Here is a 26,263-nt window from a genome sequence, read left to right as displayed (position 1 = left end):
AAAATATTTGACCATCACTTCGTCAATTGACAAATTATAATCAAAAAATCCATATCTCATACAATTTTCTCTAAATAATTCAAATAAATATCTGACTTTCTAGACTTTATCTTTTTCATCTTTGTCTTGAAGTTTATAAAACCTAATGTTTTTTTTTATTTTTACAAATTTTTCCCTTGGCATAAGTTCTTTTATTATTGGACACTGCAAAAGTCATTTGTTGGACCACTATTCAGACTGCTTTTTCCTAGAATTGACTATAGTAATCATAATGATCACGATGAATCGGTCTAAATCATCATTGGTTAATTTAAAGTGGTTTTCGGAAGTAGCTTCTATAATAAAGTTTTTCATTGATTAAGAAAAAAAGAGTTCAAACAATTCCAAAGAATTTTTTGAGTAAAATGATGAAATAGATGAAAGATCATAGTCATCATCTGGAAGATCGGCATAATTCAAAGCATTATCACGCCAATCATACTTATGATTCGGTTCTAGTAACTTCTGGTCACTAGTATAAGAACTCTTTATATATTCATACGATCCTGTAGGAAGCATCCGAAGTGAAGTATATTCTTCTTCTTCATTACTTGAACCTTCATCTGAGCTCTCATGCTCTGTTGGAAGAAATGCAATATCAACATGATGGTCACCATCTATATCATCACCGTCAACCATCTCATTCAAATCAGCAATTCTTCGCCTCGTCATGGTATTATAGTTTTATATTGAAGTATATAAAATGAACAAAATCAGTAATTTATTCAATATAATAGAATGGTCTTCTATTTCACTGAGTGACAAGCAATCGTCGAAATAGTATATGACACCGAACTATTTAGTCGATTTACATTTGAAATGAAGATAGGAATGAAAATTAGAAAGAATTATAAAATTATGAGGAATCTCTACTGATGGTGTGATTATTTCAGTACAACCGTAGAAAATCTTTTTCAAGTTATTTTTAGTTCACATTCGGTTCGTAAAATTCAAATGATGGAAACTGCTTTATGATTTCTAATTACAATTGTATGATAAAAGGCTAAAGAGGTTTTCGCCTTGGTTTTTCCCGTAGAATCGATTGCCGTAAATAGTTTTTCAAAAAACTAAAACTTTTGTCAATTTCTTTAAATAACTTTTTATAAACAATTGGAAATGCAAAAAGAAAAAACACGTGTAAATTATTTTTGAGCTATAACATGAACCCAATAGTTATTTCAAGGCTATCTCGACTAGATTCGGCTTGGGATACAACGAGGTCAGCATCACTTCTCAGTTTCAAATTGTTTATAACGAAATTACACCAACAAAATCGAGTCTGACAAAAAAACGCTACAGAGGTTTTCGCCTTGGTTTTTCCCGTAGAACCGATTGCCGTAAATAGTTTTTCAAAAAACTAAAACTTTTGTCAATTTGTTTAAATAACTTTTTATAAACAATTGGAAATGCAAAAAGAAAAAACTCGTGTAAATTATTTTTGAGCTATAAGATGAACTCAATAGTTATTTCAAGGCTATCTCTACCAGATTCGGCTTGGGTATTAATGGGTTAAAACAAATTCTTACTCATTAACACGACAGACCACGAGAGTACAAACAATATTATAAATAATAGGTGATATTAACATTACACATATAAAAATGTTAAATTAAAGTATTCTTACAAAATATTTTAAAGTTCACTAGGATTTTCTGTCACTTCGTATTTAAGAAAATAATGGAAGATTATGATCTCGAAGGTATTTCCAAGATTATTTCAATGGACACTATTTTCCTCAAGCTTAGGAACATGTATTATTATTATTAACAATATTTAGAGCTGAAAACTTTCCAATAATATAAGTAAATTTATTTTTAAACTTGTTACGAAGATCAGAAATATTCTTCAATACCGTCGAGCGACGGCAACAGCCACGCGCAGCAGCAAATACACTACCAGTTCATAACAGTAACCACAGCAGGAAGCGGTAACAAGAATAACAGCAGCCAAGATCGCGAGTTTGTCAATACTACAGACGTGTTAGTATGAGCGAGTCGAAGCTCTTGTGAAGTGAGTAGTTCCAAAAAAGTCGCGAGGTAGAACCGGTCTTATCGAGCGCGTGATTGACATACAGGGCATCAATACACAAAATGGAAAAAACCAGCTATGCATTGATTTGCGACCTATCAGCAAAGTCACACGAATCGATGCACTAGCATCTGGAGTAGACAACATTTTAGATGGACTGCGAGGGTTGTAATTCATTTCGAAAATTGATTTGAAGGACACCTACTTGCAAATGCCTTGTTAGAAAAGAGTAAGTAGTACACGGCTTTCAGCGCTCCGGATTGTGGATTCTAGAAGTCATCTATATGATCTTCGAACTGCTTAATGTACAGGCGACATTCGCAAGGCTCATTGAAGTTTTATTTGGCTCTAGTTACTAGCCTTACGTGTTTAAATATCTGAATAACGTGATCATGCTTACGGAGACCTTTGAAGAAAATCTGGTTTGTTTAGAAAAGGCGTTAGCATGAATCAATGACGCAAACCTGGAGATCAACGTGGAAAAGTGCAAGTATGGTTGTTTGAGCATGACTTTTCTTGGCTATATGTCTGTGTCCGGACCTCGAATGAGTAAAAGCAGTGCTAAAATAACCTGCGCCCTTATAACAGTCAAAGCAAGTATCGGAGCAAGTTCACGAAAATTAAAAACGTCAGACTCAGAGGACGAGTGACGTCATACGTAAATAGTAGCCAATTTGCATATATATAAATAACATTAAGTGTTTATAGGATTTAAACTGACCTTACGGTTTACACAGAGTGTTTTGATTTTTGTTTTTTAAATTTGTTTTGTATGTGATATGAAGTGACGAAAGAGCGTAAATATAGCTTAGAATACGAATTTGAGATTTGAGAATTCTCACGAAGTGAATCTCGAAATAGCAAAATAGTCTATAAATTTTAGCAATGCTATTAATTAAAGCGAAAAAGAGAAATAATTAAAAATTATATCTAAAATGTAACGTAAGAACAATGAAATTTCAAAGGATAAATTAATTTCAATAAAATTAACAATTAAATTGGCTTATGAATCGTAAGAGATATTAAAATAGTAGAGATAAATAGTAAATTATTAAACTATATGGAAGAACTAAGAATAAGCAAGGTAATATCCGAAATACTCGAAAGTTCTCGTGCGAACTGTGAAAAGATTGTGTAAAATTTGATGGGGCGTAGCCGCGAATCCTCGCCCATGTATAAATACGCCTGCGTTTGCCGCAAAGGAATTCTTTCCTCTCTTTGCGCGCAACACGGACAGTGACTGGTGATTTACTAAACGATTAGAACGTACTCTGATCTAAATTCAATCATTTGCCACTACTTCGCCTAGCGACCATCCTTTTTTAACAGCATCACAAGGACAACTCGTGGGGAAATATATTTCTCTACGAGATAGATCCTTTGAGTGTTTCCTTACAAAATTTACTTAATTATTTTATAGTCCAGAGTGTCTGCATAAGAATTCTCGGCATATATCCAGGTGCCTCGCCTGACGTTAGGTCGAGACTTGTGCGGATTCTTGTAAGACATTATGAGAGTATACTCTGTTTGCCTAAACCAGAAATTGTTCTCGTCAAATTAAATAAATAAGGTAGAGAGTGACTCTGAATCAATGTTACGGTATTACGTAGACTTCTTTTCCTATGACTGTTAACATTGCCTCTGGGACATACGTCGTACCATTGCTAATAGTTTCTCATGTTTATTTTATCGCGGACACCTATTAGTTAAACTTAGTTTATTAACTATAGTCAATATCGAATATCATAAGATACTATCGATAAAAATATTTTTTTTACGTCATTATTCCTTATATAAAAGTAAATATATTGAAACGCGAAAACTCAAATTGTCACTTAATACTATATCAATTAATATCGGATATGAACTATTAAAGAAAATGTGTAAGTTCTAGCCACTTTGGTGAAACTTTACATCCTAGAATGTGAAACAATTGAGATGTTTTTTAAGTATTACGGGTTGGTAGTCTCGGTTCATCGAACACTAGAGTGAGATCAAGACGCCGCTGACAAAGTTGCTTCATAAGAGGATGCACTGGGACTGGACATGTGAGAAGCAAACTACTTTCGAGCAGTTGAAGTTTGCTGCTACGGAGGCTATGGCGCTAGTGAGGCCAGACCTTAATAAGCCCTTCCAAGTCAATTGCGTTGCATCATCCTATGTACTGGATACATGTTTGATGCAAAAGAGCGACGATAGCTACGATCATGCCATCTACTATGCAAGTCGTATGTTGAACGATAACGAGCGAAATTATACGGGTTCCCAGCTGAAATATTTAGCTTTTCTTTTAGCAATTAAAAAATTCAGACTGTCTATCAAGGGCGCGTATTTTACTGCTGTCTTTACTATGGTTTTGACTTGGCTGCGGAGAAAGAAAGACCTACCCGGTGGCTTGCAAGATGAGTGTTTGAGTTGTAGCAATTGGACTTTGAATTAGTCTACTATAAGAATATTCTTCCTCAAAGCCCAAACGCGCTATCTCGCGAGTACGAAGAAGCAGAATAAGTTGTTTCTTCAAAGCCATGAACCAAGTACAGTAAAACCCAAGGAAGCAAACGTCATACAAAACAAAGCACCTCCGATATTTGTTTATTACGTCGAGAATATACGCCCACTAGAAAATTTTCTAAAGACAGTAACCAAAGACAATGACACTTTAAAAGTGCTAGGTTATAACAAAGTGAAAATACAGCCGACAACGTCTAAAAAATACCTGCTGATCGTAAGCGCACTAAAAGATAAAAACACTCAATTCTATACTTATCAGCGCAAAGAGGACAAAGGTTTAAGTCACCTTGCGAATTATTCATCTATCAGTTAACATTGAAGATATAAAAAAAGCTATAGAAAAATACGGAAGAATATCAAGATGATAAGTATTCGCTATATGCTACACCGAGTCACACAACTTCTGATCCTATTATTTACAGTTGAAATTGAACATGATGACAAGAGCCAAGATATTTATGAAATTAACAGACTACTGAACACAGTAATGAAATTCGAACCACCAAATGTAAAAAAAGACATCCCTCAATGTCAAAATTGCCAAGAATTCGGAAACACTAAAAACTACTGCTACAAAAGAGCAGTATGTGTTAAATGTGCACAAAACCATAAAACTACGGATGTCCAATTAAAGGAAAAATCAAAGAAGTAATATATGCAAACTGTGAAGGTAACCACACTGCAAGCTATAAAGGATGTTCATTTCGTAAAGAGTTGCAATAAAAATTATTTACTAGATTCAGAGTAAAATCAGCCTAATTTAAATAAAAGTGTAAACAGATTTAGTCCAAACACATCATTGCCACTGTCAACATTTCAAGTGTTTTGGAGCACTTAATTCCATTTTTTACACAAAATTTTATGTAAACTCTTTGATCCATTGTTTTCGATGGAAAATCACCGAGTACAAAAAATACGTCTAACGTTTCTGTCTCGAAAAAAAGAAACATACAAACTGGCTGAAAATGTGAGCATATGTGAGGGACATGTATACCAACATAATAAAAAAAAATATCAATGATTGAATATACATAGCCCGCCCAATTTCAAAATTCCCTCGTATACCAATAAATGCAGTGAAATTAAAAGAAATACTGTAAATAATTAATAATAATTAGCTTTGATTATTAGCTTCAATAGTAATACAAAGGATATCAGTCCGTAAATTAAATGTAACAAATCCAAGATCGTTCCTTTCTCTTGATGCACTGTAGTCTGGAACATTTTTCCTGAAATAATTAATGTGCAATGAGAATTAAGAAGCATAAACTTTCGTGTGATGTAATAAATATTTAATTAAAAAATTGTATTCATATTGATTTATGTAATGTATATGACGCATATTCCACACATGAAATATTTCAATATTAATCTTTTAAGAAATATTTCGCTGAAATATTTCTGAAAGGTTCCAAAAATAGCCCAGTAATATTTCGTAGAAATATTTTAAAGAAATTTTTCTCAAACATATTAAAAATATTCTGTTAAAAATTTTCCATGGATGATTCTGAAAATATTTTATGAAATATTTTGAAAGTTTAAAGAAATATTATGAAATATTAATTAAAGATCTTTTAGAAATATTATTTGAAACCTGGCTGAAAGCTTTCGCAAAATATTTCTGTGAAATATTTCCGAAAGATTTCTGAAATGTATCATTGAAATACAACTTATTGATTTTGTCGCTCTAGCATCGCAAGTGCTACCGAATCGCGAATGGATCGACTAACCGAATCAACTACCGTTGCAAAATTAATAATTTTATTTTTTTTACTTTTTACTCAATTTTGTATTTTTTAAAAATTAATTATATGGATACACTTAAACCTTTATTTTCGTTAAACAAAATTTTATTGAATAAATTCAAAGTTGATACCCCTAAGATGCACACGGTACTCGTGCGAAATTCTGAGCGACAAAATCTTTACGTTTTCTGCAGAGCCATCATGTTAAAAAACAGTTTTTTTCAAAACTAATCTCTTTTTGTAAATTTCTAAAAAGAAATTACTGACAGCAGCTTTTGAAATTCAATTTGCGACATAACGCCCCCCAGACCACATTTATCTTTCCCAGAAGTCGCTCGGCTAGTGACTCTTGTACAGGAGGGGTACAGATATCGGTAGGTTGGTGAACAAGTCGGTGTATATGCTTCGGTTGTTTCTCATGCGTATAACCGATTCCTGGAAACAAATGCATATGAACGACGTGTTGGACAAGGCCGCCAACAACCAACGACTCTTCGAGACGACCGGGCAATTATTCGACAGGATACTCAAGACCCTTCTGTCTCAGCAAACGTCATCGCCTGATAGTTCCCAAACCGTCAACAACAACGACAGCAGCAACAATAATAACGACAACGACGACAGACACAAAACATTTCTCGATCGACGATAAGACGTCGTCTTTGCGAAGCTGGACTCCGTGCTTGAACTGCTGCTCGTAGACCGATGTTGACCGTTGCACATCACAGAGCTCGTCTGCAGTACGCTCGCGACCATGTAAACTGCCCAATAAGAAATTGGAACAATGTTTTTTTCTCTGACGAGTCTTGACTTTTCCTGTATGGAAACGACCGCAGATCTTAAGCTTGGCATCAAACAGATTAACATTATGGACAACGGCTTATTCGGCCCATAGCTGCTTACGGTGGAGGATCGGTGATGGTTTGGGCTGCAGTTTTGAGGGATTCTCGAACTCCTTTAGTGATTGTTCGAGAAACTCGGAATTCTAGGAATTATATCGACCGAATAGGAGAAGATTTATTTTTATGCAGGATAATGCTAGGCCTCATACGGCGGATACCATCTGTCAATTCTTTCAGTGAAACAACATTAGATTGTTGAGACATCCTACAATGATTCTTAATCTGAATCCTATAGAGCACGTCTAGGATATAACAGGCCGCCGATTGCGTCAAAATTACCCGAGCTTGAACAATATAGCAACATTAGAGAACGCTTTGACCAGAGTTTGACGTTAGATCCCTCAACGGATGACCCGAAATTGCATTTCGAATATGTGACAAAGATTGCAAGTTGTGATTAGGGGTAGAAGCGGGAACACTCGATGCTGATACGGTACACACACACGCGCGCGCGCTTACATACTTTACAAATTTTACGGAATTTTTTTAATCGTAATAAAATTTTTTTTGGAAATTTTCGAAATTTTTGACAAATTTCTTTTGGATTTTTTTTTTCTTGATAATTAATCTTTAAAAAATACAAAATTGAGTAAAAAGTATAAAAATAATGAAATTAATGATTTTTATAAAAAATTAGGTTGAGTTTAAGAAACCAAAACCTTGTTCCCTTAATTTTTTCAAAATTTCAATCAATTGGTCCAGGAAAACCGCTGAACCGATCGATCTACCAATTGAGGGGGGGGCCTTTGGGATCCATTAAGCTGTAAAATATTCTTCTAACCAGAGCTTTCCTCCCAAGATTGAGGAAAATACAGTCGATTAACCAAAAAAAAACGCAAAATGGCATTTTTTAGTTTTTTATTGCGTTAACGTTACTATTACGTGACGTCTTATTATGTTACAAATATATACTATCGAATAAAACCTTGCTCTCGTTCGGACTTCCGTTCGGACATAGCATAGCTAGCAGTATTCGTGTGCGCGACTCGATGGGAATGAGCGGCAGAGGCTGATTCACGCTGAGCCAGCATGCTGGGACTGCATGCTGCAGTCAGCGTGCTTAGCTAGGTAAGACGACCCGCTACGAGAAGCGTAAACATCCGAAGCATATACGCGAGAGAGAGACGGTATGCTAGGGACAAAGGCTATATAATAAGCCAGCGAAAACAGAGCGGTAGAATTAGTCAGTTACAAGCGAGTGCTCAATTAAGAAGGCCACATATTCTTTTCCTACTGAAACTAAAACTATAATAAAAGTCTGAGTTGTTTTAATTGTTTTGAGTTATAATCAAAAATTAGAAGTATCGAGTGCGATTGCTTCAATAATTTTACATAAGCAGAAAATCACAGGAATTATCATTTTTATTTAGCGTGTTACTACGTTATTAGATAAAGAAGATGTTAGATAAATAAAATCATAGCAACTATCATTGTCTTGCGCATTACTACAGCATTGTAAAAACATATTGGACCGATTGAATCTGACCAGATTAAAAGGAAAGGTGATTGCCCATATCACGAACCGAATAATAATTTGGACCAAATTATATTTACTGTAATAATACGAAGTGAGTAATACTATTATATTTTTTATGTAACCAAAAAAAAATACTAGATATCGCAACGCGAAAATTACGCGTCTGAGGATACATATATATTCTGCTATTCTGCTTAATTCATTTATGTTATAAAAGAGACTAGAATAAATATTATAATTGTAAACATCTATAAGTGTATCCATATGCTTCCCCGCTATATTAAAGAGAGTCGCTATTACAATTTTGCTTTTAATAAATAACCGAAGAACGTTATAAACGTTCAATTATCTATTTTACAAAAACGATATCGAGTGTCAAATTATAATTAACACGGATTTCATTATCGACGCGGGAACGGGCCGGGGTGCCCGAAAGCCTGACTACCGCCCGAGTCTAAGGCCGCTCGGCTGTTAAAAGAGCCTTCGTACGGGACAAACTCGACTCGCGCGAGTTGTCACCTATCAGTTACAGTTGAAAAAAATTTCTTTTCGAAATTAACCATGATAGATTTATTTAGGAAATTTTCTGCAGAAAAAGAAATCCTCTGTCCGCTCGCTGGGCGACTAGTAGTTCCCGAAATATCGGCAGCTGAGTAGAGAAGAATCCTTTTGCATTCAAAGTTTGATATCTCAAAGCAAATTGAAGCTGAAGAAACGGGCTATGCGACCTATGCATTGGTCTAGCTCGGAAAAACTTCCATGCCCGTAAAGCGAAAAAAAAAATGTAAAAAATTTTGCAAATTTTTTCTTCGTGCTTTATCCAAGGATTGCATAGCTACCGGTGCTCCGAAAAATTTTAAACCAAAAAATTCATAAACTAGAGTCTTCAAGCTTCGGAAGTTTTGTTTTTTTTATTTTCTCTACGACCATTTTTTACTGAAATACAGCATCTTGAAAATCACCAAAAAATTTGGTGAATTTTTTTGTTCCTATAATTTTTGCGAAAAGTGTATAATAAATTATTTTTTTTTAGTTACGTTTTACATTTTAACTTTGTTTTAAATAGCCATTAAAAAAATTTTTTCATCAAATAATTATGATTAAAGGATTTCATATAATGTAAATGAACAAATAGATCTATTACACTGTTGCAGGTTATTTTCATCTCCATTAATTCACATCATAGTTTGCTGTAATTTTCAAAAAATCAATAATGGTCAATTTTATTCTAACTCATACAAGATGTAATAATTTTCAGTTGTTTGTTGTAATCAAACTAAAAAATTTTTATACTAAATGTGGAATTTGCGTCGTTTTTAATTGGCTCATAAAATTATTTTCATTTATAACATTTCGACGTTAAACGAAACGCCTAGATGTAATTTTTAGCAATAAGTTTCTCTAAGAACTTATTCTGGTTACTATTGTCAGCTCCCCGGTTGTTATCAGAAAAATTAGTTTTCGATAAATCAGAAAGCAATGGGCACATATTTTTTTTTCTCGTGATCACTCATATCTGAGTTTCTCATACGGCTAGCAATAAACTTACACATTGTCGCATTTAGTCGCACGTGGGGGCAATAGTGTCAGAAATAGATAGGCAGTATATGTCCTTCGACAATGTATAAGGGATATATTTATGTCCTAAGACACAAAGACGCGAAAACGCGGCACCTCTCTTTCTACCATTAGGCCTATTTCCATATGTTCTAGCAAAGTGCACTGTGTCTACAGCATGGATACTTCTCTCTCTCTCTCTCTCTCTCTCTCTCTCTCTCTCTCTCTCTCTCTCTCTCTCTCTCTCTCTCTCTCTCTCTGAAAATTAAGCACTTGTTTCAGCAGATATAGCTCGTCCGCATTCCATCATGATTTTCGATGATATAACTACTGAAAAGCAGGAGAACTGAAAGCATTCTTCTGTATGAGATATAAAAAAGTAAATAGTTTCTATTTCTGTCAATCGTGCGTTTGCATTCCAAAGCATCTCATTTGAGATAATGTGAATATTAAACACATTTACAATGATCACTTCAACTTAGATATATCTTATCTAGCCGATATTCATAATAATAACGATGCTATAAACTCACGAACGTTGTAAAAAACAAGTGAAGCTAACGTTACTGCGCTCACGACAGCAATAAATAATCTTAAAAATTCTATAAAGATAATAATCACAGAATTAGAAGCGTATCGAGATGCGATTATAAATTTAAAAGAAACTAATAAGAAAAGAGTCTCAGGGAATACATCGTATGGCTTTCTGTAATGATAATAATATATATATTGAAAATGGAACATCCAAAAGTAGTTGATCTATTACACAAACCTGCACGTCGTAACTATCAGCATTATAAAGTCGATAACATAGAATAGACGAGATATGGCAAGCTGATCTTGTAATGCAAGGCTTTCCAGAGAGAATAAAGGTTTTCGCTATCTAATAACTATTATAGATACGTTCTTAGATTATGCTTGGGGAGTTCCAGTACAACAGAAAACTGATATAGATGTCGCTAATGCAATAGAATCTGTATTTAAAAAAAGGGATATTTTTCTCAAAATTTCCACATGGATAACGGCAAAGAGTTCTACAAAGTCTAATGAAAAGATATAAAATAAACGTATATTCTACTTATAGCAATCTGAAAGCATCAATTTGGAACGTTTCAATCGAACAAGAAAAATATTATGTTGAAAAAATTCAGTCTGCAAGGAAATTTTAAGTGGATTAACTCCCTAATTTAATAAAATCTCATAATAATTGCAAACATCTCACAATAGATATGAAGCTTAAAGACGTAACAAAAAAGAATGAAATGCAACTGTTGACACGATTCTCTCACGACTAATGTTATTTTAAAAAATCGGAATTCTGGGTAGAAGATAAAGTGCGAGTGAGCAAGTCTAAACACATTTTTATAAAAGAATATACACCTAATTAATCTACAGAAATTTTTACTATTCATCGAATTTCAAGAACTAAACCTGTAACATATCACCTTCTAGATTACCAAAAAAATCCCATTGTTGGTGGTTTTTACGAGCAAGAACTACAGAAAGTTATGTATACTGATACCTAAGTATGTATCTTGTAGAAAAAATTCTCAAACGGCGGAGTCATGAAGTCTTCGTAAAATTGCTAGGCTTTGGCAATACTCACAATTCTTAGATAAATAAGGACACTATAAATCAATGAATTATACGAAGGTCGCTTGAAAAGTCCGTGCAAAGTCAGAGAGATGGCGCTACCAGTGCGTATCAAGGTTATTTTTCAGTTAGTGGCATAATTTTGAAGAGCACACACGAAGTTTCAGCCAGATCGGCCAATTACTTTGCGTTTTACATTCGTTTCAATCAAAGGAATCGAGTGGTTGTAAAAAAAATGGACGAAAAAGAATTTCGTGTATTGATTAAACATTACTTTTTCAGAGGCAAAACGCTTCAGGAGATTAAACAGAAGCTTGATAAACATTATGGTGATTATGCACCTTCGATTAGAATGGTTTATAAGTGGTTTCAAAATTTTTGGAGTGGCCATATGAGCACAAAAGACGCTGAACGTTCTGGACGCCCTGTTGAGGTTACCACTTCAGAAATCATTGATAAAAACCATGATATGGTGATGGCTGACCGAAGAGTGAAGGTGCGTGAGATTGCTAGTACTGAGGAATCTCGAGCGAACGGGTACATAATATTTTGCACCAACATTCGGACATGAAAAAGCTATCCGCTTGATGGGTGCCGCGATTGCTCACGATTGACCAAAAAAGAGATCGTGTGAGGTGTTGCAAGAATGGTTTGCAGCTGTCCCAACAAAATCCGCAAGACTTTAAGCGTCGTTTCATCGCTGTAGATGAAACGTGGATACATCACTACACTCCTGAGACCAAAGAACAGTCTAAACAATGGGTTACCAAGAGGGAATCTGCTCCGAAAAAGGCGAAGACAATTCCTTCGGCCGGGAAGGTTATGGCGACGGTCTTTTGGGATTCGCAAGGAATAATCTTCATCGACTATCTGGAAAAGGGTAAAACCATTACAGGCGAATGTTATTCATCGTTATTGGATCGTTTGAAAACCGAGTTGCTAGAGAAACGTCCACGATTGGCGCACAAAAAACTCCTCTTCCACCACGACAATGCGCCAGCTCACGTCTCAGCAATTGTGGCCGCAAAACTGATGGAGATAGGGTTCCAACTCTTTTCACATCCCCCCTATTCTCCAGACTTGTCTCCGTCGGACTACTCTTTGTTCCCTAATATGAAAAAATAGCTGGCCGGAAAAAGATTTTATTCAAACGAGGAGGTGATTGCAGAAACGAATGCCTATTTTACATGAGTAAGAATTGGTTTCATTAATAACAGCTAAATAACAACTGTTATTAATAAATAAACAATTAATAATTTATTTAAACAATAAACTATATATAGAACGATAATATTAAGTTAATACTTGATAATGACAATTTTAAGATTTAGAAATCTTAGATAATTAATCAAATAATCGCATGTTAAGATTAGAAGAAAACCGTTACAAATATGAAAAATTAGTCATAATTCAAATGTTATTAATTAATTCAAATAATTAATTTTGGAAAATACTTCCAAAATTAATTAATTATAAAGTTATATGAAATTTTAATAATTTTCTATTGTAAATAATGTAATATCACGTTAATTAACTTTATTAGTTAATAACTTTTGACGACATTATTGGCGATAATTGTCTATTGTATAAAATCAACAAATAACTAATTCTGTAAAATTTACCTGTGTTAAAAACTTAATATTAATGGTTATTTACTTGTAAATTAAGAAAAATCATTTCTCAAAATTCGCGAATGTCTCTCGAATTTTCGATGAAATCTCTCCTGCAATAATAAGCGGGAAAATCTATGTATAAATAGGCCCACCTTTGCACAGGCTAGATTCATTCACTTCTAGCCTTGCAAAGTGAGCGCATGAGTCTGAATAAACTTGGATTAACACCTAAGTTCTTTCTCTCATTGTGATTTACTAAGCAAGACTAACCTTTCCTTATAATTTGAGCTCGACTTATAGAACATCTCGCGCTATAAGAAACTTGGGCCGAATTATATCCTATCAAAGAAAGACTTTAGCTCTGCTTATGGGACAATTCGCACCATAAGAAACTAGGGCATTGTCTGATTTTCCTCGATATATCGCAATTACTTATATATATTTGATTTACTTATTTATTATATTTGTTTCATTTATCTATTTTCTTGACAATTAGAGTAAAATCATCGGAAACAAATTCTTACTCATTAGCTACATTACGAGAGTTCGAATTATTTTTATTTATAAGTGATACGAACATCACAAAGTCGAAATCTGCTTTAATAGAAACACTTATGACTCATTTACCTATCCACAAAATAAATTTATATAATATAAATTTTATTGAAACACAAGCAGACTCTTTATACATTTAAATAATGAATGGAAATCTATCACGTTCATGATATTATATAAACAATGCATTTTGATCTCTTTCTGAAATATCAGTAAAAAAATCGTAATACTTAACGATTGCTCTTGAAATTCGGTCTGATATAAAAGTTTGGAAGTCACATTTAAGTTAAAAAATAATTCAAGATTCATCTGGTCTCATACATGTTATTAGGTAACTCTGACTTTTATACAATTCATGATTACTCTTTTTAGGAAATACTTCGAAGGGCTTCATTGAACTGTATTAATCATTTAAAAATTTATCTTGCTACATATAAAGAAATAGAGAATGTTACGTCTTCTACTTCTACTACTGCTTTAATAGCTACTACTCGATTCTTGAGACAGAATGAAGCTCTTCGAGGCTCGCTGCTCTTTTAACATCTATCCCCATTACTTTGGTTGTCGAGCCGCCACAACCGTCTCTTTCTACTTTGAATTAGATTTCTATTTTATTTAACATATATATAGTTGATGATTTTCTAATATAGGACCAAGCATTCGATTCATCATTAATATGCGTTTCTTGAACGATACTCGCAATACGAGGTCTGTCCGGAAAGTATCAAGCCTACCTTTATATTTTCGTGCTAGCGTTATTCTTTATCATCTGGTGGGTGGCATCCTTCAAAGTAATCCCCTCTTGATTGAATAATACGGTTCCATCGATGTTTCCACTTTTCAATACAGTCCTGGAACTCACTTTTAAGGATAGCCTTAAGTACACTCGTCGCATTGTTTTCAACCGTTGTTTTGTCATCGAATCGGTGTCCTATGAGTGGTTTTTTTAGTTTTGGAAACAGTCACAAGGGGCTACGTCGGGACTGTATGGAGGTTGTCGAAGTAATGCGATATTGTGTTTGCTCAAAAACTGCTGCACAAGATGAGATGAATGCGCTGATGCATTATCGTGATGGAGAAGCCAGTCACCACTTTCCCAGAAGTGCGGCCGTTTTTTTCTTACAGCATCACGCAAACGTTTCAAAATTAGAACGTAGTATTCTTTATTGATTGTCTGACCTGTTGATGCATATTCGTGATGTACAACACCTTCACAATCGAAAAAAACAATCAACATTGACTTAACATTGCTCCGACTTTGACAAGCTTTTTTGGTCTTGGCGATTCAGAATGCTTCCACTGTGAAGATTGTTTTGTTTCAGGATCATAACCATAAACGCATAATTCATCACCTGTAATAACTTTTCTAAGCACATTATCATCATTATTGACCATTTCCAGATTGTCCACAGCAATTTCTAAGCGAATGTTCTTCTGCTCTGCTGTGAGCAATTTTGGGATGAATTTCGCACACACGCGTTTCATTCCTAAATTTTCGGTTAACATTTCTGAAATGACAGTTTTTGGTATCCAAGGTCTTCTTCTAGTTCTCGCACAGTCATACGACGATCTTCTTCGATTGCAAGTCGCACCCGTTCAATATTATCTGCGGTTTTTGTCGTCGAAAGTCGGCCGGAACGAGAATCACTATCGACAGAAATGCGACCATCCTTGAACCGTTTATACCACTCTTTTATTCGCGTTTTGCTCATACACTCGCTTCCGAAGGCTTTTTGTATCATTTCAATAGTTTCTGAACTCGTTTTTCCAAGTTGAAAGCAAAATTTGATGAAAATTCGTTGATCTTGTTTTTCAGTCATTTTTGACAATATCAAAATCCGACGAACGCGAAAAAGGCACTGTAAACAAAAACGCGCTGCGCATAAACTATACGTCCGGCAGGTGTTAGTTAGTAACCAATAGATTCGTGAGGCTTTACTGTTGACGTTTCTGTCCGGTAGAGGTCGCTCGAACACTATGGCGCGAAGATATAAACGTAGGCCCGTTACTTTCCGGACAGACCTCGTATATGTAACTCGATTCAATTTGGCAATACGTCTTTGAAATCGCACACGATTTTGTGCTATCTGCTCCCAAATTCCTTTTCTAGAATCGTTTTCTTCATAAGAAAGACCACGAATTCTAACTTTCTTCACAAACCATACATATTTAGAAGAAGAACAAAAGTGAACTCTTTCATTGTCTCTTGTAGCTGACATGGTTAAGCATCTACTGCTTCTTCTTGCCGCTGTTTCTAATATAATGTGTCTGTTATTAGCTTCTCATCGGTATTTTAGGACCTATCCCCACTTTTTTTAGTAGTTTGTCGAGCCCTCAAAATCGTCTACTTCTCCAAAAACTAAAAAAAAGGGGTTTGAGAGAATAATTAAATTAGGATTAAATTAAAAAAGACTATTTATTGAAGTTTAAAAATATATATTTATTGCACATTCGCTATATACAATTATTCAATGTTCTAAATTAATTAATATTTTTAAATTCAAAGTTTGAGCCTTCCTGATGAAGCAGGAACAATTCCTCACTCTCAGTGGCCTCATATAGCTTCTGTAGATCCACATTGTTTTTTTCAAATGCTACCCTAACTCGCTTTGTTAAAAATATCGGAAATTGACTATCTAATGTTCTGATATAATCAAAGAATTTGCGGGTGCCCGAACCTCTCAGATGTTTAATAGCGACATATTACTGCAAAACGTATTAAACTCAACTCTTTTTTATTTTAAACCACACCTGATGTTTTACCGTTGTAGACAGCGGATATTGTACAGCGGATATTGTACAGCCGACCGTCGATGGAAAGTATATAAGATTAGTAAGGCTCTTAACATTTTAATAGTATGTACATGGAACGTTTTACATGAATGTTTAGGCATGAGAAAGTTGTCTGCAAGATGTGTGCCAAGCTTGGTCACAATTGATAACAAGCGAGCTCGTTTGGTTGCATCTGAGCAATGTTTAAGCATGTTCGAACGTAATCTAAAGGGATTCTGCGATGCTACGTTACTGTTGATGTAACATCGGTTCATTATGATACGTAAGAAATGAAAATCTAGTCGAAAATGTGGACTGGGCCAAGTTAATCTATGCCGAAAAAAGTGAAGATTGTCCGATTAACCGTAAAAGTCATGGCTATAATTTTTTGAGGCTCAAGTGGTATAACATTAATCAATTACCTACATAGTGAAAGAACTATTGTAGTTGAATATTATACCTCATTATTCGACCAATTTGATGCCGTACTGATGGAAAAGCGACTCCATCTGGCGAAAGAAAAGTTCTTTTCTACCACGACAAAGCATAACTCATATGAGTTTCATTGTAACGGTCAAATTGTTTGATTTATACTACAAAATACTTCCTCATCCACTTTATTCTCCACATTTGGTCCCTTCCGATTAATTTTTGTTTTCTGACATAAAAATTTGATTTGTGGATAAAAGATTTTCATCTAACGAAGAGGTAATTGCTGTGACAAATAGGTATTTTGAGGGGTGTAATAAAAATTACATTCCAAAGGCCATAAGAAAAGCTTAAGTATCTCTATAATAAATATATAAAGTTAAAATGGTGTAATGTTGAAAAAAAGTAGAATTATTTAAATAAATAGTATATTTTTATTTAATATCACAGACTTATTAAACGACCCTCGTATATAAGTTTCTATAGACTAATAGATACTTATAGATAATAATACATAATACTAATAGACGCTTGTGATAACTGTATTGCTACATAATTATCATCGAAGATGGAGCTACAACGAAAGTTAGGTTGGACAATCCGTGCTACTGTTCCATATTTACCATCTCATTCGCTAATTAATTTGACGTCTTTTCGCTTTCTTTCATTCTCCATAGTCTTTCCATATATTGCATTAACCATGAGTTTATAAAGTAATTTTTCAAACTGATTTTTCTTTTTTTAGTATTCAAATCTACATAAGTTTTAAGCCAAGGCATTTGATGAAACTATAGTGCTTAATGTATTTGTTTTAGTTTGAGTCCGTATTTGAAAGTCTTCTTTAGCACTCTATAGTGAATGACATCGTTTTTATTGTAAAATGTTGGGAAAGGTTTTTTCTACGTTGTTACAGGAGGTATACTATGTTCAGGACAAAGAAGAAGATACTTATATTTGTCAGGTAACTCTACTTCTAAAATATACCAAACCTCATTATTATTAGAAACATCGAAAAAATTAGGTTCATCAATGTTAAAGATCCACTTAAAATTTCCATATGGTAATAATTGCGTCATCGCCCATCTATATAAATTGTTAACAACAAAATACATCAAAATCTTGCTTGGTTCTTTTTCATTATATTCCGTGTCCCTGTATCGATTATTAGCTTTTGAATATCTATTACAACATTGGCTAATACTTCTTCGAATACCTTTTTGATTAATAAAACCATGTCTATATCAGTTGAGAGTTTTAGCTCAATATTTGTATACTTTAACGTACGAGGAGGGATCAATAAGTCTTTACAAAATCCAAGAGATGGCGCTCGTCACGTTAAATTATGATGCTTTTGGAAAGCCATACTACTAACTAGATATCGTATGAAGTTTCAGCTCGATTCATTAAGTCGTTTTTTTATGAGCGTTGGTTGAACAAAAAATTATTGGTTTATTTGAAAAATGGAAAAAACAGAGTTTCGAGCGGTGATAAAACAATTTCATTTGAAAGGCCTTACACCAAAAGAAATCACAGTTGAGTTGAACGCCATTCATGGCAAGTCTGCCCCTGTGTTTAAGACTGTTTATAACTGGGTAAATGAATTTAAACGCGGCCGTACAACAACAAAAGATGAACCTCGTTCAGGACGCCCCGTAGAAGTGAGTACGCCCGAAATGGTTAACAAAACCCACGATATGGTGTTGAGTGATAGAAGATTAAAATTGCGAGAATTAGTTGAGGCCACAGGGGTATCAAAGGGTACAATCATTTTAATTTTGCATGAAAAAATTGGGGATAAAAAAAATATCAGCAAGATGGGTGCCACGTTTGCTCACTGTTGAAAACAAACGAACCCGCGTGGTCACCTCTGAGGCTCTTTTGGCACGCATACGTCGTAATCCGGAAGACTTTTGGCGTCGACTCGTAACTGCAGACGAAACATAGGTACACTACTACACTCCTGAAACCAAAGAACAGTCCAAACAATGGATTACCGCAGGAGAACCAGCCCCAAAGAAGGCAAAGACAGTAAAGTCAACTGGCAAAATTATGGCTACGGTTTTCTGAGGTGCGTATGGAACCATTTACATCGACTACTTGGAAAAGGGCCAGACGATCACTGGACAATATTATGCGTCATTATTATGTTAGCTGAAAGAAAAAATCAGAGAAAAACGTCCTCACATAAACAAAAAAAAATGCCTCTTTCTTCAAGACAATGCTAGAGTTCACACGTGTGCAGTTTCGACGGCAAAAATTAACGATTTAAAGTTCGAATTGATTGACCATCCACTATATTCGCCTGATTTGACTTCCAGTGACTTTTTCTTATTTCCTAACTTAAAAAATGGCTTGCCGGACAACGATTCATATCGAATGAAGAAGTCATCGCCGAAACAAATGCCTACTTTGAGGGTTTTCAGAAATCATGTTTTTCTGATGGCTTAAAAAAACTGGAAGGCCGTTTAATAAAATGTATTGACCTTCAAGAAGATTATGTTGAAAAATAAAAAAAAATTACATACGCAAAACTTTTTTTTCCTTCTTTTTGTAAAGACTTATTAACCCCCCTCGTAGCATCCCATGTTAATGCAGGAATTGTATAATGGTGTGTAGGATCAAGTTCGAACTCATTCATATAAGTTTTACGAAAATTTGCAAAAATATTAGCTAAGAGTAATACGTCAGTTTTTAAATATAGATCAAAATACCGTCCTAAATCATTTATATCAAAAACATTCCATACTTTTTGTGCATTCTCATAGTCAGCTTCAGAGATGTTGCTATCTATTAATTGGCTATGAAAGTCTTCAATAGAAGGTAGTTGAGTCTGTTTCAATCCTTCAAAACTGTTAACCGGTTTTGGCCGAAAAAGCCACTCGCGATTTACAAGTCTTTGGCATATCGTAATTCATTCTATAGATCTCAAAAAAAAAATTAAGAGGGGCTGCAACGGTAGTCGATTCAATTAATCGATCTGTTCGCGATTCTGTAACTCGCGCGTTAGTTCGAACAATTAAGAGAGAGAGGGGGCGCGCGAGCATTTGAATTAAGCAGTTACGTTCCAGCTGTTTTCGCGACATTACCGCCAAGTTTATTTTGCACTGTGTTTCGCCGATTAATAAATTTTTTGGGACAATTTCACGTGCGAAAGTGCAACGGAGTTATCGCAGCAATAAGCAGCAGCGGCAGTTGATTCTTCGTCATCAACAAATACGGCTGATCACCGTAATTGCACCGCAGCGTCGGTGCACCTCCCGTTATTATTGCGTGACAAAATACATTCGGTATTTTGCCAACCGTAATATCGATATTTTTTTGTATTGGTGCCGAGCGTTAGTTTCGCGGTAATTTTCGAAACTTCTCTCTCTCTCTCTCTCTCATCGAATAATAATTCATTGTAAATCCTGTTCGCGTGCGTTAGTCTTTTGGCCCACAAAAGACTGTAGTTTTTTTACTAATTAAAGTTAGTTAACTTCATTCGCTGATTACGTCATTCAATTTCCTATTAGCTTGAGCGATTTGTAAAGGCTTAGGTTTTAATCCGATTTCATCTAGGGGATTAAGCGGATTAGGCATAAAGCCATTCACATCTAAGAGATATCGAGTGTCACAAGTCAAGTGACTTAAGGTGAGTTCAACGCCGTCGGAAAGAAGACACTTAAACGAAATCATCTGACGTAAAGGCGAATACATGTACAACTATACGTGTTTAACGGAGCGGTGGTTAGCTCTGCATCGTGGGAGTTTGTGCTTAAATAAATTTCCTATTTTTTCAGATAACCTCCCCCGTTACAGGGCATATTTTAAAAGCTTGAAATAAGTCCTTTCTGACGGTGAACTCAACATTGATCAAAATTATTAATATTTATAAAAAAATGGCATTTGAACAAAAAAAAGCATAAATTTTCGCCTCTCCTTTTTTTCAAATCTAGTCTTCAAAGTCTTTCACGTTGGGAAATGATTAGGAACCTTTTGAACCGATGGAATAAATGTTTGAATTTTAAGAATCCATGGTTCCAAGATCGATTTTTCATCCTATAATTCTCAACATGGCGCATAAACCGCAAAATTTGTTCAAATAATTCATGATTTTATTTGAAATAATTCATGATTTCATAGAAAACTATGAACTTATGAAAAAAGTACCATGTAAAAAAAAGTATTTAAAATCAATTCAAGAATACACCTTAATTTTTTCGACGAGTTATGAAAAAATTATTTTTGCTTTAAACATTTTTCAAATATTTTTCAAGTTTTAAAGTAGTATCATGAAAATGCATCTATCATCTGTCTGCCGTAATCATAGTTTACGTTGCCCAACTATCACCATAGTAAAGGTTGAAAAAGTGGGGATAAGGCGAAAAGAGTGAGAACTGACGGCGGCTCGAGTTCTCAGAGAGAGGATGCTGGGTACAAAACAGAGAAAACACCCCAGTCCAACGCAGTTATTCAGCAGTAGCTTGAAGCAGTATTGTCTTCCAAGTTCTCCTCTTCCAGTAGTAGATTTCTATTAATAAAGTTTCTTATATAGCTCTCTAACTATAACCTAGTAGTAGCAAACAGTATATATTCAATTACAGATTGATTTAAAAAGTTTCTTATATAGCTCTCTAACTATAACCTAGTAGTAGCAAACAGTATATATTCAATTACAGATTGATTTGTTTTTTTTTTTTTTTTTTGTAGAATGAATTTTTCATCAATCAATAAGATTACAAAATCAGCTTCCTTACCTAGAAAGACTATGTCACAATTAGATAAGAACTATACATACATGGTAACTAAATTGTGATGATTGAACACTCGCTATGGATTTAGCATTGTAGTAACTGTAGATGATGAATTTGAGGTATTTTTACCGGAGCGAGTAAGCTTAGCATTAGAAAAAGATTAGATTATGTTACAGAAATTGTACGAAGCCACTGAGAAAAAGGAATTGTTTCTACAACTTCAAGAAGGCTCCAACTTTGAATTTACAAATTAATTTAAAATAATGTATAAATTTATATAGTGAAAAACTAAGAAATTTATATTTTTAATTTTAACTACAAAACCTTGTTTTGGGGAGGTAGGATTACTTATGCATCCTTTCCGTTGAGTTTCGACTTAGTGTAAAGGTCACATAAACAATGTTAGTAGTAGAAGTACCTCACAGGTGAGAGCGATGGTTGGGGCTTTCACTATTCCTTAACAAAAAAAAAACTAAATAAGAAAGAGAGAAGGGGGCGATTTTGGCGGCTCGAAAAGCGTAGTAGTAGGGTTAGATTCTCAAATAGCGATAAGAAATTAATAGTATGCCCATTCTGTTCGAAGCAGCGGTACGAAGAAGTAGTAGAAGCTTAGCCATGCCAGCTATAAGAGGCAAGAGGAGATCTCGCTCCTCTTCTAAGCATGTATGGTTTGCGAAGAAAGTTAGAATTTAACATCTTCCACTTGAAGAAAAAGACTCTAGAACAGACATTTGGGACAGGTAGCACGAGATCGTGTGCACTTCCAAAGACGTATTATCGAATTGGATAAAGTTATATCACTAGTATTGTTCAAGAAACGCATACTACTGATGAATCGAATGCTTGGTCCTATATTAGAAAATCATCAACTATATATATGTTAAATAAAATAGAAATGTAATTCAAAGTAAAAAGAGGCGGTTGTGGCGGCTCGAAAACCAAAGTAATGGGGATAGGTGTTAAAAGAGCAGCGAGCCTCGAAGAGCTTCATTCTGTCTCAAGAATCGAGTAGTAGCTATTAAAGCAGTAGTAGAAGTAGAAGACGTAACATTCTCTATTTCTTTATATGTAGCAAGATGAATTTTAATATGTTGAATAACATTGGAATGAAGCTTTTCGATGTAATTCCTAAAAAGAGTCATCATGAATTGTATGAAAATCAGAATTACCTAATAACATACATGAGGCAAGATGAATCTCGAACTATTATTGAGCACAAATGTAACTTCCAAAGTTTTCTACCAGACCGAAATTCAAGAGCAATCATGAAGTATTACGATTTTTTATTGATATTTCAGAAAGAATTCAAAAATATGTATTGTTCATACAATATCATGGATGTGATCGACTTCGATTTATTATTTGTGACGAGAGCAGGCCGTGTGCCGGTTTCTCGTCTGCGTTTCTCCCTCCTCCACTCGGCAAGGCGTGGTGGCCAACGTTGGGCGCATGAAAGGATGCGCCTAATACTTGGCCTTTTTGTTTTAGCGCCGAGGACGGGCCAGCGCAATTGATCGCAGAAAACTGAAGAGTGCGGAGAGAGTGAGAAAGAAAGAGAAAGAGAGAGAGCAAGCATTAGGCCTATGCAGAGATAGGCAGGCGCGCGACGCGTGAACGATAAGCGACGCGTTGCGTGCCACCTAACTAATAGGTCAGGTAGGGAGAGGGGCGAGGGCCGCGAGACGAGCGCGAGAAAAAGTGTGTGCGAGAGGCTAGTATGGTCGTGAGAGAGTGCAGAGAGTGCAGTTTTTTTGGGGATAGCTGAAAGGAAAGCCAACTACACCGGCAACAGCTTTGTTTGCGACTACAGACAGCCTAGCTGAAAGGAAAGCCAACTTCACCGGCAACAGCTTTGCAACCACAGCCAGCCCAACCTGCAAAAAGAATCAACATCGCCTACAGATACATCGGCTGCAGATACTTGGCCAGCAATAACAGCCAACATCCAGCAGCAATTTGATCAGCAGCGACGACTGGTACTTCTCGCGGCAGCACGTCGCTCGAAATTCACGAAGTTGCGAGGAGCCTTAATAAAAGATCAAGCTTTCTTTCTTAATCTCCTTCTCTCTCACTCTCTCTCTCCCTGGTAAGGGTTATAAGTGTGCGATTGAACAAAGGTAGCTAGGCGCTCACACGCCAGTTACCTAAGGTTTGCGTCTAATCGTAATCCCGTCATTGAGGTGGTAAGCGAGCGTCGGTATTGTCTAGGCATTTATTTGCCAGAGAATACCGGAGATTTCTTTTATATTAGTAATAAGAAAGTACATCCGTGTGTAAAAAGTTAGAGATAGGTTTTCTTTATCTAGCGAGTTTATTAAGAGAATGAGTCAACGGCGTAGGTGCATAAGTTTAGGATATTTCTGTATTCGATGCTAAGTGTTTATTGATTAAAGTAATGTTTTTTTTTAGTTGCGCGTATTGTTTAGCTAATATTGTATTTTTAGTTATTTTTAATAATAAGATTACTAGTTCGTTTAGATAAAGGTGTTGCGTACTGATAAATTTATTTATGACCTGTCCTCTCTTTTCTCCCTCAATTGTCATGAGCGAAAGTGCCTCACTTACCCCGCAAAAGAATTGGTGACAAGGAGAAAATTTTGTCACATATTTAAATATATTTCTTCTCATATCTCCATAAAGATTATATTATATAAATGTCTTTCATGGAGAGCTAAATGAGTCATGAATATTTCTATTAAAGCAGATTTTGAATTGTCTTAATGGACACTCGAGTGACTAAGATAAAATGCAAAGTTTGGAGCTCTTATCCGTAAAAGTAAAAAATTAATTATTATAATAACTCAGATTATAATTATAATTAATTCTATATATATAATTATTAAATATTATATTATAATTATATAATATAATATATTATATATTCCTTCGGAATATATACATAATTTTGAGGTTACGTCACACCTTGAATAAATTTTTTTCCAAAACCGGAACGATCACCTTAAAATGTAACTTTTATCCTTTGAAATACTTTTTCACGACCTGGAAAATCTTTTTTTTTCACCGAAATATCGTTTGGAGTTTTGTATTTTAGTGATTTCTATAACATTGAGTTGTAAGGGTCAAAGGTTATTGCTGTACAGGTTACAGGATCTGTGGGTTAAGGAAATTAGGCTGTAAAGCATCGGGGTTATTGCTGTGCAAATTACAGGGCTCGTGGGTGAAGGAAATCGGATTGTGAGGGTCCAGTGTTACTGCTACTAGAATATATATGGATCACTTGCATCCAAGTTCAATTTTTTCAGCTTCAAAAAAGATTGAGTAAGAATTCTTGGCATTTGAAGTCATTCTCAAAATCGCTAAAATACAAATAAAACTAAAAAAAAAAAAAATAAATAAATAAATAAATAAAAAATAATAAAAAATAATAATTAATATTTAAACTTCAAATAAGTATATTCCGGTGAAAAAAAAATTTTTCGAGGTCTGGAAAGAGGATTTTGAAAAGTAAGAGTTACACTTTATGGTGGTATTTCTAGTTTGGAGAAGAAAAATTTATCCAAGGTGTGACGTAACGTCAAAGATAACCAAAAATAGCGTTTTTGGCACTTTTAGGTTAGGTTCTCTCGAGAGGGAGAGATAATAGACGAATTCGGATGTCGGATTTGGATTCAGCGCATCAAAAGCCTTCGGGTACGCCTAGTCACGTATCTGGGTTTTTTTGGCTATCGGCCTGTATTATTAACGCCTCTTGGAAACACGCATCTCACATGAACTGGCGTTTTAACTCATGGCGAACACCACAGGTTCATTTACGTTAGACGCCATGTAATGGGGTATATTTGATGGGCTACGCCGTATGTGGGATCCCGGGTATGCTTTGTAGCATATGCGTGATAAGCACTAGTTGCGCTAGCGTTGTCGTGTCGTCACGCAATGGCGTACGTTTTACCAGCGCTCTGTGCGCTTATTGAGAATTCCCCACGAGCTTTCTCTGAGTCGATCCTTACATCGCGGCGTTACCTCAGACTTATGCCCTTGCCTTCAGACGAAGTCCCCATTAGTTACTGCCGTTAATTTTATTAGGCAGCTTCAGCCTCGCTCGGAAGTATTGGGGAATTCCGCTAGCTGAAAATGGATGCGAAAGCACAAAGTCGAATTGTCGAAACGAACGTACCAATGTAGGAATGGATAGTTCCAAAGGGCCAGTTAATGAATAACATAAATGAATTTCATTATCGTAATAGTGCTCTTTATTGTCCTGCAATTCATTTATAAATTTAGGGCCCATGCTACAATAATGATTTCTAACACGTGGCGGAGACGCTCGCTGCCTTCTTATTCGTTGCCA

The 26,263-nt window shown here is 35.1% G+C and overlaps 1 protein-coding gene across 2 annotated transcripts in view; it reads right to left on the bottom strand.

Moving 5' to 3' along the window:
• The window catches only part of LOC131675258 (signal peptidase complex subunit 3), a 338,782-nt gene that overhangs the window by 260,334 nt on the left and 52,185 nt on the right, over positions 1 to 26,263 (bottom strand). For both annotated transcript variants that reach the window (XM_058954171.1, XM_058954170.1), the window contains exon 2: positions 5,734 to 5,807. In XM_058954171.1, coding sequence (XP_058810154.1) covers positions 5,734 to 5,807 — 74 coding nt within the window. The remainder of the gene's footprint in view (positions 1 to 5,733; positions 5,808 to 26,263) is intronic.

This window comes from Phymastichus coffea, unplaced genomic scaffold (assembly GCF_024137745.1).
Source record: "Phymastichus coffea isolate CEN01 unplaced genomic scaffold, Cenicafe_Pcof_1.1 PCOF00018, whole genome shotgun sequence".
Lineage (NCBI taxonomy): Eukaryota > Metazoa > Arthropoda > Insecta > Hymenoptera > Eulophidae > Phymastichus > Phymastichus coffea.
The sequence above is the reverse complement of the archived record's forward strand: the minus strand, read 5'-3'. Positions and strand labels throughout refer to the sequence as shown.